Source organism: Ceratotherium simum, chromosome 8, assembly GCF_057802395.1.
Source record: "Ceratotherium simum simum isolate JZ-2026a chromosome 8, ASM5780239v1, whole genome shotgun sequence".
In the NCBI taxonomy this organism is placed as follows: domain Eukaryota; kingdom Metazoa; phylum Chordata; class Mammalia; order Perissodactyla; family Rhinocerotidae; genus Ceratotherium; species Ceratotherium simum.
The window spans coordinates 44816056-44827885 of record NC_141907.1 but is presented as its reverse complement, the minus strand read 5'-3'; the positions used below and the strand labels follow the sequence as shown (position 1 = coordinate 44827885).

The following is an 11830-nucleotide window of genomic DNA, read 5'->3' as shown; positions in this document are numbered from 1 at the left end:
CTGCTCCTCTTTCAGAGGGAGGTAAAACAATAGCTTGGGTCTGTTGGATGTTTGGGAAGCAACCAGTGAATAAACGAGCTTTTTTTCCTAAGAGTTCAAAGCAAAATCCTCACAAGGAACTAAATGACCCAAGCATTATTTCAATTACTTATTGATTAATATTTTATTTTACTTGACCTTGGATACTCATGGATAGTACTTAGATCATACACCCTATCAAGGTCTCCCTCAAACTGATATGTGCACCTGTCCAGTTCTTAACCTGTGCAGTGTGATCAAAAATTGTCCATGACATTGCCTCAGAGTATGAATCCTCCAAGCAGACCAAATATGTAGCTGTTTAAGTCTCCTAGCACAGGACTTGCACTGTTCCTAGCAGTATCTCTGCTATGAATCCCCTGGTCATCTTAGGAAATTTCTGAAATAATGACCTAATTGAAGCCACTGGAAAAAGAGACCGCCCTAGAGGACTAAAGATCCTTTTTCTGTCACAGGTATCTCCTCTCAGTAAGGAAGATGCTGGAGAATATGAGTGCCATGCATCCAATTCCCAAGGACAGGCTTCAGCATCAGCAAAAATTACAGTGGTTGATGCCTTACATGAAATACCAGTGCAAAAAGGTAGGTAATAAATCTCACAACCATTTAAAAACTAGTGCTTTTGTTTAATAACAGAACCAAGTATGATGGTATCAGACATAGCTCTTAATTAAATTCTGTAATGTCAGGAATCCACAAGGGTATTAAGTATGCCATCAAAATGTAGAGCATGTGGCTCCAAAAGCACGTTCGGATGGTTGATGGAATGCTATTATTGTGATTTAGAGGCTTTCACCTTATCTTACATGTACGAGTCAAACTCAAACCTGACTGGAATGGCTTATGTTTCCCATAACTTTCTATCTACATGGCATTTTTCCTTGTGTTGTGCCTATTATATTAAATCTTCATTTGAAAGGAAATGATTGTGGGCAATTCTGGTCCTTCACTTGGAGCTTTGATAAGAAAAAGTCAGAAAGGAGAGTATATTGGCAAGTACCCAACTCTGTTCTGCCTCCATCCACTTCACTGTCAAAAGCTACCTGTTAAGCACCCATGCCGATGGTGTCAGAGCAATGCTACTTTACATTTATATAGCTCTATTAGCCTGATGTCTGAATTGGCTTTCCCTTAAGCCAAAAATAAGAACAAGATTTATTGTCAGCATTTGTCACACCATTCCACTGTGCAGATCACTCAGCTGTGGTATGAAAGGAAGAAATGTCAAGTAAAGATGTGTTTGGTCAGATTCTCTACAGCCACGATGTGTAAAGCCAGGCGATGAAACAAACAGCAGTAGCTAAGAGACAAGTCGTGTATTTGAGCCTCAGCTCTGCCACTAATTATTCCTGCGCTTTAAATTTTGAATGAAAGCTGGATGACAAAGGAAAGTTCCTTAGCCTCTCTGTGAAACAGGCTCTTCCAGTTCCTTATATAAGGCCCATCTCTTTCGCTTAGACCAATACAACGAAATCGCCTCCCACATCTAATCATACAGCTCAAATTCCAGAGCACTCCACCGTGTCATTTGTACAGTTACTCACATATCCTTTATCCCCACATTTTAACATCTTCATTTATGTGGAAATACTAAACTACCTGACAATTAGAAAGTCAACCACGTCCATATATGTAACTAATTTTTATCTTTTTCTTTTTTTAAACAGGTGAAGGTGCCGAGCTATAAACCTGCAGAATATATTAGTCTGCATAGCTAAAAGTAGTCATGGATAACTACAACCCCTGTTCTTGCCTAATAACCAGCTTCTTTTCATCCAGTCCACTAACACTTTAGTTATAGTCACTGGTTTTACATAGTGAAATACCAAATAAAGATAACACATCACAACTATCTACAAAAATTTATTGTCTATTTACAGAAGAAAAGCATGCATATCATTAAATGAAACAAATAAAATGCTTTTTCTCACAATGCAGTACATATTTGTTATATTTTTAAAAGCCGTGTCATAGAAACAAGACACAAAAGATATTTACAGGTATCTTGTTGAGAATCTTCTAAAATGAGTTAGACACTCATCATTCGAGGTGCAATACTCATAGACATAAGTTCTTGAAACAACAGTTTGCACGCATAAGGCATTCGCACCAAAGAAATCTGAAAAAAAAAGAAAAAAGGTAATTAGCAAAGCTGTATTGAAGTGACCCCACTTCTCTACCCCAGAAAAAGGTACAGACTTGGTACTATAGATGATGACTAAAAGAACAGACTGGTAACACTCATCTTGCTACCTTAGCTTATGGGGGTTCCTTCTCTTAACAAGCTTTGGTATTTCACCCTTTCTGCCAGACATAATTCGTATTCACCCTTCTCAATTAAAAGGTTTTTAAAAAACTCATTATTTAAAATTCCTTGTACATGGCCTTATTATTTCCAGAAGATGAACAGCTTAGAGAAATTATGACACTAAAACTTGAACTGGTTTTTAGAAAAAAAAAATTTATATCTTTTTCCTCATTTAAAACTAGGAATCTTATAGAGGCATGCTATCAAAATTGTGAAAATGCCAATCTGTTCTACCACACTAAATCTGCCTGGATGATTAGACCAACATGGTAATATCTTAAACAAATATCAACTGCTAATAATGTCTATACACACCTGGGTTTTATTTCGGCAGCCCCTGCATTCATATGTATGGGTCCTTGTGTTAGCAATCGCCATTATTCCACAAAGATTGCAAACATGAACCTGATATGGATCTGATGCCTCAAACAATCTTTCCCTTAAAAACTGGGCTGCTCCATGGGCAATCTGACAGTCTCGTTCCATTTCTCCAAAACGCAGGCCACCATCACTGATAAGGGAAAAACAACATAATTTTGTACAGTCATGCATCGTTTAACGTCAGGGATACATTCTGAAAAGTGCATCGTTAGCCGATTTTATCATTGTGCAAACATCACAGAGTGTACTTACACAAGCCTAGATGGTATAGCCTACTACACACCTGGGCTGTATAGTACTAATCTTATGGGACTACCATTGTATATGTGGTCTGTTGTTGACTGAAACATTGTTATACAGTACATGACTATACTTATTTTCTATTATCAACACCACTTTGACTAATGGCAAAGGTCAAGAATGATATTAGTAAAGAAGAACTAGACTCTTAATTTTTATCCCCTAGCATTCTCTCTACAGGGTGGGGAGGGGAGAAGTCTACCAACTATTTGATGTGCATTAGAAGGTCCCCAAATAGAATAAACACGTTAGATTCTCAAGTTTAGATATAATTTTTCCCATAAAATACAATGAAGCACAGAGTAGAGTTTCATCATGCTATCATTTAACTTACTAGAATTCAACTCTACACTCAAAACTGAATAAAAAACTCAATCTAAATAAAGCAGCTTCTCTGTGAATGAGTCTCCCAGGCAATAAAGCCTGAAATGACAAATGCATGTTGGCAAAAATAACAGAAAGAACAAGTGAATGATCACAGTTTTCCAAACATGGAAGTGAAATGAAATGCATTGTTCAGATAGCCAGGCAAGTGGATGGTGACAGCTTCCTCAACATTCTTAATACACAAAATACATAAAATCAATGAGTTTCTATTGATATTACTAAAAAACAAATCATTGGTCGACTTTGGAGGATGCTAGAAAACCAATTCATCATTTTGAAAACTGGTGTAAAAAAAGGGGGGGTGGGGGGTGGGGAAGAGTCAAGCATTGACAACCTTTTACTATGTGAACTATGTCACCAGGTAACCAGTTGAGGAAACAAAGTTTCCCTCTATAAAAGTATTCCAGCTAATAAATGAAGGAATGATAAAATTAAAATCTCATCAGTTTGCAATCCCTATTTAATTAAGGTCTTTACGTAAAGATCATTAATAGCTGCTAAAATCATGAGAGAGACAACCAGATATTTCAAGTATACAATACCGCCTAAGAAGTTACTACTTCAAGAGAACACAAACTCTTCTTCTCCTCAAGGCTCTAGATCTAACTAGCTATTTACAGGAAAAACAGGAACGCCCACCCCTGGAATGCAATCAGCAAAATCCAGACTGTGAGAAACCCTCCAGGACAAACAATGCAGTTTCTTCAGCAAACAAATTGCAAGAAAAAAAAACCTGGAGGGCAATTTATAGATTAAAAAAAAAGAGACACATCAATCAATTGCAAAGCATGGTCTTCACTTGTATCCTGATTAAAACTAACAAACCTTTTTAAAAATTATGAAATCATCAGGAAAATTTGAACACTGGGTATTTAATAATATTAAGGAGGTACTATGGTTAGTTTTTTTCTTTAATGTTCTAATCTTTTTTTTTTTTGTGAGGAAGATCAGCCCTGAGCTAACATCTGCCAGTACTCCTCTTTTTGCTGAAGACTGGCTCTGGGCTAACATCCATTCCCATCTTCCTCCACTTTATATGGGATGCCACCACAGCATGGCTCGACAAGCGGTGCGTCGGCGGCGAACCCTGGGCCGCCGCAGCGGAGCGCGTGCACTTAACTGCTTGCGCCACCATTAATGTTCTAATCCTTTAAAGGAGAGGTTCTCAAAGTGTGGTCTGTGGACCCCATGAGGGTGAAAACTATTTTATAATAACACTAACAACACATTTGCTTCTTTCACTGTGTTGATTTTGCACTGATGTTTGCAAAAGTAACTGAATAAAACTGCTGGCACCTGAACACAAACCAGGGCAGTGAAACCAAACTTTACCAGCAGTCATATTCTCCAGTGTGAGTGAAGGGGGGAAAAAAGCCAGTTTTACTTAAGAATGTCTTTAATGAAGCAGTAAAAATGATTAGTGTTATTAAACCCTGACCCTTGAGTACACATCTTTTTAATGTTCTATGACAAAATGGGAAGTTCGCATAAAGCACTTCTGCTGTACACTGAGGCTGGCTGTCTTGAAGAAAAGCACTTGCATGACTCTGAACATTTTTATCCTGGAATATCTTTTTTACTTGAAAAAAAAGCTAACCTCAACTGCATTAATTCACCAACATTAACACGAGCTTTGTTAATTCAAACTTAAATATTTGGCAGACTTTTTTTTGAAAATGAACAAAGTGAGCTTTCTTCACGGAAAGGAAAATAATTTTAAGTATTTGTTGAAAATGATTAAAAATTTAAGCTTTCAATCAGAAATCAGAATTTTTAAAACCTCAGTCCAACACCATGGGCTTGATAATTTCCCAATATTTAAAAAAACTTTTCTGATGACATCAGTGGTGCTATTCACAAATGTGAAAATTTTTTTTTTGGCATAATGAAATATGACTATTTAAGAATCTGCATAATTCAGTGCACCAATGTTTTCCAAATAACCAATTATGATGGTACAAAATTATGCATGTGTAAAAGATATACTCAAAGTGCAACTCAGGCCAATGAATTTTAATTAATAAATATAAATATAATAAATATCTGATATGGTTTCAGATTCTACATCACAACCAACCTTTAAGAAACTACAACTTGTCATTTTGGCGTAGCATCAAAAAAGAATACCCACAATCACCTGAAAAGGTTATTACAATATTCCTCCCTTTTCCAACCACATATCTGTGTGAGGTCAGTTTTTCCTCATATACTTAAATATAAAAAATAAAATACCACAATGGAATGAACACAGAAGCAGACACAAGACCCCAGCTGTCTCTAGTAAACTAGGTTATTAAAAAGATTTGCAAAATGGTAAACCAATGTCACTCATCACTAAATTTATTTGGAAAATATTTTTCATTAAAAATGTTATTTATATTAATATGTAATGGGTTTATTAGTGTTATTTTTAATAAATTAATAAAGATTTTACACCTCAATTTTAATTTCTAACATGATAAACATCAATAGACACAACTCAACATAAACAAAAGCTCTTTGGGGGTCCTGGAATCAAAAAATTTGAGAACTACTCTTTTATAAATATATATTGAAATATTTATGGAAGAAATTACATGATATCTGGGCTTTGCTTAAAAATAATCAAGGAGGCCAGCCCGGTGGTATAGTGGTTAAGTTCGCATGCTCTGCTTTGGCAGCCTGGGGTTCACAGGTTCGAATCCCAGGCATGGACCGACACACCGCTCATCAAACCATGCTGTGGCAATGTTCCATATACAAAATAGAGGAAGACTGGCACAGATGTTAGCTCAGCGACAGTCTTCCTCAAGCAAAAAAGAGGAAGACTGGCATAGACGTTAGCTCAGCGACAGTCTTCCTCAAGCAAAAAAGAGGAAGACTGGCAACAGATGTTAGCTCAGGGCCAATCTTCCTCACCAAAAAAATAATAATAATAATAATCAGGGGTTGGTGGGGAGATGGATGTAACAAAAACTGGCCATGTGTTGATAATTATTGAAGTGGGGTGACAGTTACATGGGGATTTCATTATCTCTATTTTTACGTGTTTGATATTTTGCATTAAAAAATGCTAATTAACAACAATGATGATGATGCAGCTCTCTTACCGAGATCTGCCCTCCATGGGCTGTCTATTAAGGATCTGAATAGGTCCCCTAGCACGAGAATGGATCTTATCATCCACCATATGCTTCAAACGCTGGTAATAAGTGGGGCCAATAAAAATTTGTGATGTGATTTTTCGACCAGTGAACCCATTGTACAGGACCTGAAACAGATTTTGAAGCACAGACTTAAAAAAATTAAACAAGTTCAAACACATACTGTATGATTCCATTTTTATAAAAATCAAAACAGACAAAACTAATCTATACTGTTAGAAGTCAAGCGAGTGGTTACCTTGGGGTGAGGGTGGGAAGGTAGTGACTGGAAGGGGACGCAAGAGGGGGCATCCAGGCATAAAAGGTTCTGGTAATTTTCAAGATCTAGGAGCCAGTCACACAGGTGTGTTCACTTTGTGAAAATTCATCAAGCTGTGCATTTACGATTTGTGCACATATCTGAAGTATGTTATTATACTTAATAAAAGGTTTAATTTAAGAATGAAACTACACACATACAGAAAAGAATACATGTGACAAATTACTAATATAAGAGCAAACATACCTCATTTCCTCTGAGATGGTAGCCGTAATCTGATAAAAGGTTAGAAATCTTCTGCACATTAACAGCATCATTAAATGGAGTGGCATCACCAATTTCACCCTTGTTAGCTGATACCTTTAAAAAAAAGTAGTCTTTAGAGGCCTGCTTCCTTCTGTCTCCCCTTAGAAGTCAATGACAATAAAAATACATTCCATAAAAAAAAATCTTTTCTAGAAAACGGAAGATTTTGAACTTAAAACTCTAGGTTATAGAAAGCTGTAATATCATTAAGGTTCATTTCATTAACACCTTACATGAAATATTTATAATAAACTAATTTACCTAAAAAGAAAAATTCAATTATAATCTTTCAAAGAGGAAGCTATCCATGGGACCAGATACAAAAAAAAAAAAAAAAAGAGACTCCCAAATATTTCCTATGGCTCAATGAAAATAACATTTTCATGCCCTAAAACCAAGCCACCTGCATGTTAGGCTGTAGCTATTCTACCTTAACAAGATATTTAAAAATAGAAAACCTCCACTGACAGATGCATGCATAGCTAATAATACAGCTATAAAATTAAGTTCACACTGAGCTAACCACCAATGAATTAACTCTTCATCTACAGAAAATAACCAGTCAAAAGGATAACGATATATGTATGTAGAGGCTGGATGTAGTAAATTTAATAATTCTGACAGCTATACTATGCAAATTTTTGCAAAAAAAAAAAAAGGCATAATCACAACCAATTTAAAAGCAGGAAAATAAGTGAGTATCATATGAGCTTTTTTCAAAGTACCCTGGCTCAAATATGACAGAAATCACCTATCATTTTGGAAGAAACATCAGTTTGAAACCCCTGTTTTTAAAGAAAATCTCTTACCTTCCCTTGAAGACATTCAATCAAGTGACCAATAGTCATACGAGAGGGGATGGCATGGGGATTTATGATGATATCAGGGGTGATACCTTCACATGTGAAAGGCATATCCTATAAAGGAATTTTTAAAAAGAGATTTTAAACAAACTTAAATCTCTTAGCTATGGAACTCGAACTGATCCTCCCTCATCTGAACTTTTCTATGTTCTAAATTCCAATCAGCATCGTATGTTCATATATTTATTTAACACTAAAATTAAAAGTCAAGGGCCGGGCCCTGTGGCTTAGCAGTTAAGTGCACACGCTCCACTACTGGCAGCCCGGGTTCGGATCCCAGGCATGCACCGACACACCGCTTCTCCGGCCATGCTGAGGCCGCGTCCCACATACAGCAACTAGAAGGATGTGCAGCTATGGCATACAACCATCTACTGGGGCTTTGGGGGAAAAATAAATAAATTAAATTAAAATTAAAAGTCAAGCCTTTACTACTTTTGAGTTCTTAAGTTAAAGCAAATTTTGATTTAATAAGATGTTCAACAAAATGTTGGGTTAGGGGTGAGGGAGATAAAAGATACCTACCTCTTGTCTATACTGAATACCACAAGTACCCTTTTGACCATGTCGGCTAGCAAATTTGTCTCCAATCTGTGGAATTCTAACAGAGCGCACCTGAATTCACATAAAAATAGGTTAGTTAAGTCGATCTGGTTTACTTTCTATAAATAACAATATGACAAAGCTATACTTACCCTGATTTTACAAAATTTATATCCTTCCTGGTTGAGAGTTACCATAACCTGATCCACGATGCCCGTCTCACTAGTTCTGAGAAAAGTGCTACAGTCTCGCTTGGTATAGCGCCTATTAGTGCTCTCCAATTCATCTTCGTTTTCAGGCAAGGTGACTGTTTTGCCTATAATAACATCGTCTCCTGATACTCGAACCCCAGGAGCTATCAAACCATCATCATCCAGCTTGTCATAAATGGCATGCCTCATACCTGTGAGGAAACAGACATGGAATTTTCTGAAATGGTACTACCATATAAAAAGTATTTAAAATGTCACATAATCCCCCCAAAAGATTAAAAACCAAAAACATAAATCAGTTCCAAGTCAGAGAGAAGTTCACACAACTCTCTAACACCATGAACCATGTGTGGTAATAACATAATGCCCTTATTCCAAATATTATAAACTACTCTGAACTCTGTAAAAAAGCACTGGACTGAACGTCGGAAAATCAGATTCGCCATTTGCTGGGTGACTTTGGTTAAGTGTGTTGCCATCTTCTGATCTCCATATTATATGAGAAAGAATATCTATGCCCTCTACACATCCTCCCACAGAAACTTTGAATTTAATCTTATGTAATCTTTACTCCACTGGATATCAATTCACTACCTCATAGAACCACCCACAGGAAATGAGTACTAGGAAGATGCCTAAGGAAACAACACACATTTTACTTCATGTAATACTGCTGGAAGTCAAAACTGTAGCAGACATATCCCATTTCCCTGAGACATCCCATCCATCCCACCGTATACAAAGTTTTTAAGTGTCTGTGAAAATAAGAAGTAGAAAATAAGTTTGAATTTTGTAGAAGAAACAAAAAATGCAATGTATCTTCTCATTACTTATTCATTAAATGTATACAAATACTGTGGCTAGACAAATATTATGGTCACACCACAATGTGAAGAGGGGAAGGAGTTCCCATGCAAATGCATAAACTGAGGGAGAGGACACAGTACAAGTAAGAATGGGGCTGAGGTGTGTCCCAGGAAATTACATGACCTCTCTTATTTCCTAAATACCCTCCTCAATGCAGGACGTACCAGGACAGAAGGACCATAGCAAGCACACTCCTAGGTGCAAAGACTTTGGCAAACACACATATTTTCTTAAATATGAGCTCTAAGAATGACATGAAAACATACTCCTATGTGGCAAAAAAAGGGGGGGAGGGACAAAACCCAGGAAAACCACAATAAGTTAACTTTGAATTCCATAACTTAAATGTCAGTATCACTTACCCTGGCATGTTTCACGTGTAGGCTTCTCAAAAACTTCTTCTTGATCAAATCCTTTTTTAGACTCTTGTTCTTTATATGATCGATAGAAAACAGACCTAAAAACACAAAGGTCTAAAGGTAACTTCTATTTTCCTTTAATAATAGGGCTTAGAACATACCAATAATTTCACCTGAACTAATATTTGGGAGACAAAGTAAACCATGAATCTGGGACAAGAGTTTATTTAACTTTATTAAGAGTCAAAGTTAAATGCCACATATGTAGCATTTGACCCATAACATAACACAGCTAGAATTATATGTGAGAACAGGAAGGACCTAAGGTCACTGACTCCAACCTCCTACCCAAAACAAGAATCTTTTCTATAATAACCCGGAGACATGGTCACCCAGGATCTGCTCCAATATTTCTAGTGAGAAGTTTGTGATACTAAGCTATAATGTCCACCCTCTGATCCTAGTGCTATTCTCTGAAACTACACAGAAAAAGAAAATCCAACCTCTCTTCTAAATTTCTAGTTTTTTAACCAATCTTCATATGCCATGGCTTTGAGATTAATGTTTATCAAAAAATAATCAAGGTGACATCAGCATCATGGCAGAGTGAGCTTTCCTGTAAACTCTTCCCCCGATAAGACACAACAAAAGGGTCAATCATAGACCAACAAGAGACGCTCACACTGCACAAAGCGACATCAGAAAGACCCACACTGCCGCACATCTGCAAGTGGATGTACTGGGGCCTCCGGAGGAAGTGGGCAGAGGTAAGGAGAAATCCTCTCCCTCCCCATCAAATTGGCGACTTGGGTCACTTGGCTCCCAGAGAGAGGGGAGGGGCGGCCCTCTGTGGGGAAACCGTAGCTCTTCAGGCTCTCTCAGCCAGTGGGAAGCTCCCACACAGAGGACTCAGAACTGCTGTAGGGGTGCCATCAACATTTGAGCACCCCAGGAGAGCGATAACTAGTGGCGAGAGAGAAGCCTCCCACCCAGGGACCCAGCAGGCAAAAGAGAGAGACCCTCCCCCCGCACATGCCCGACACTGCAGCTCAGCTGACCAGTCAGAGCAGCCCCAGAGGAGCACGGGCAGCCCACCGTAGCAGAGAGGCAGGGAGCAGCGCGGGTGGCCAGCAGTGGCGGAGCAGCTGTGGCGGAGCACAGGGGGCTCAGATTACACAGCCCTTGACCCCCACACAGTGACGGCAGGTGGAAACTGCAACCAGATATTTCCAGGATAAGGAAAAACAAAGCCAATACAGCAACCACGATGCAAAAGTACACTAAATCCCCAGACCAGAAGGAAAATGACAAGCACCCAGAAATCAACCCTGAAGGCACAGAAATCCATAACCTAAACGACAGAGAATTCAAAATAGCTATCATAAAAAAGCTCAACGAAATACAAGAAAACACAGATAAACAATTCAACGAGATAAGGAGTTTCTTCACAAAAGAGATTGAAATCATAAAGAAAAACCAATCAGTATGGATGGAAATGAAGAACACCATGGAGGAGATAAAGAATCTTTAAAGAACAGAGGTGACAATATGAAGGAAAGAATTAGCATTATAGAGGATAGGAATACAGATATGCTCCAGATGGAGGAGGAGAGAGAATTAAGACTAAAAAGAAATGAAGAAAGTCTCTGAGAAATATCCGACTCAATTAGGAAATGTAACATAAGAATTATAGGTATTCCTGAGGAAGAAGAGAAGGAAAGAGGAACAGAGAGCCTATTCAAGGAAATAATAGCTGAGAACTTCCCAAACCTGGGGAAGGAGCAGGAAATACCAGTAAATGAAGCCAATAGGTCACCTAAATACGTCAACAGGCAAAGGCCCACTCCAAGGCATAGCATAGTA

The 11830-nt window shown here is 37.8% G+C and overlaps 2 protein-coding genes across 3 annotated transcripts in view; one reads left to right on the top strand and one right to left on the bottom strand.

The window, feature by feature from the left end:
• The window catches only part of IGFBP7 (insulin like growth factor binding protein 7), a 79014-nt gene extending 77042 nt beyond the window's left edge, over positions 1-1972 (top strand). Inside the window, exons 4-5 of the mRNA XM_004419094.3 lie at positions 495-621; positions 1707-1972. Coding sequence (XP_004419151.3) covers positions 495-621; positions 1707-1726 — 147 coding nt within the window. The 3' untranslated portion in view covers positions 1727-1972. The remainder of the gene's footprint in view (positions 1-494; positions 622-1706) is intronic.
• The window catches only part of POLR2B (RNA polymerase II subunit B), a 53585-nt gene continuing 43641 nt past the window's right edge, over positions 1887-11830 (bottom strand). For both annotated transcript variants that reach the window (XM_004419091.3, XM_087434373.1), the window contains 8 exons: positions 9971-10065; positions 8682-8932; positions 8512-8601; positions 7933-8040; positions 7064-7177; positions 6505-6665; positions 2663-2858; positions 1887-2158 (listed from right to left, as the gene is read on the bottom strand). In XM_004419091.3, the coding sequence (XP_004419148.1) occupies positions 2069-2158; positions 2663-2858; positions 6505-6665; positions 7064-7177; positions 7933-8040; positions 8512-8601; positions 8682-8932; positions 9971-10065 (1105 nt within the window). In that variant the 3' untranslated portion in view covers positions 1887-2068. The remainder of the gene's footprint in view (positions 2159-2662; positions 2859-6504; positions 6666-7063; positions 7178-7932; positions 8041-8511; positions 8602-8681; positions 8933-9970; positions 10066-11830) is intronic.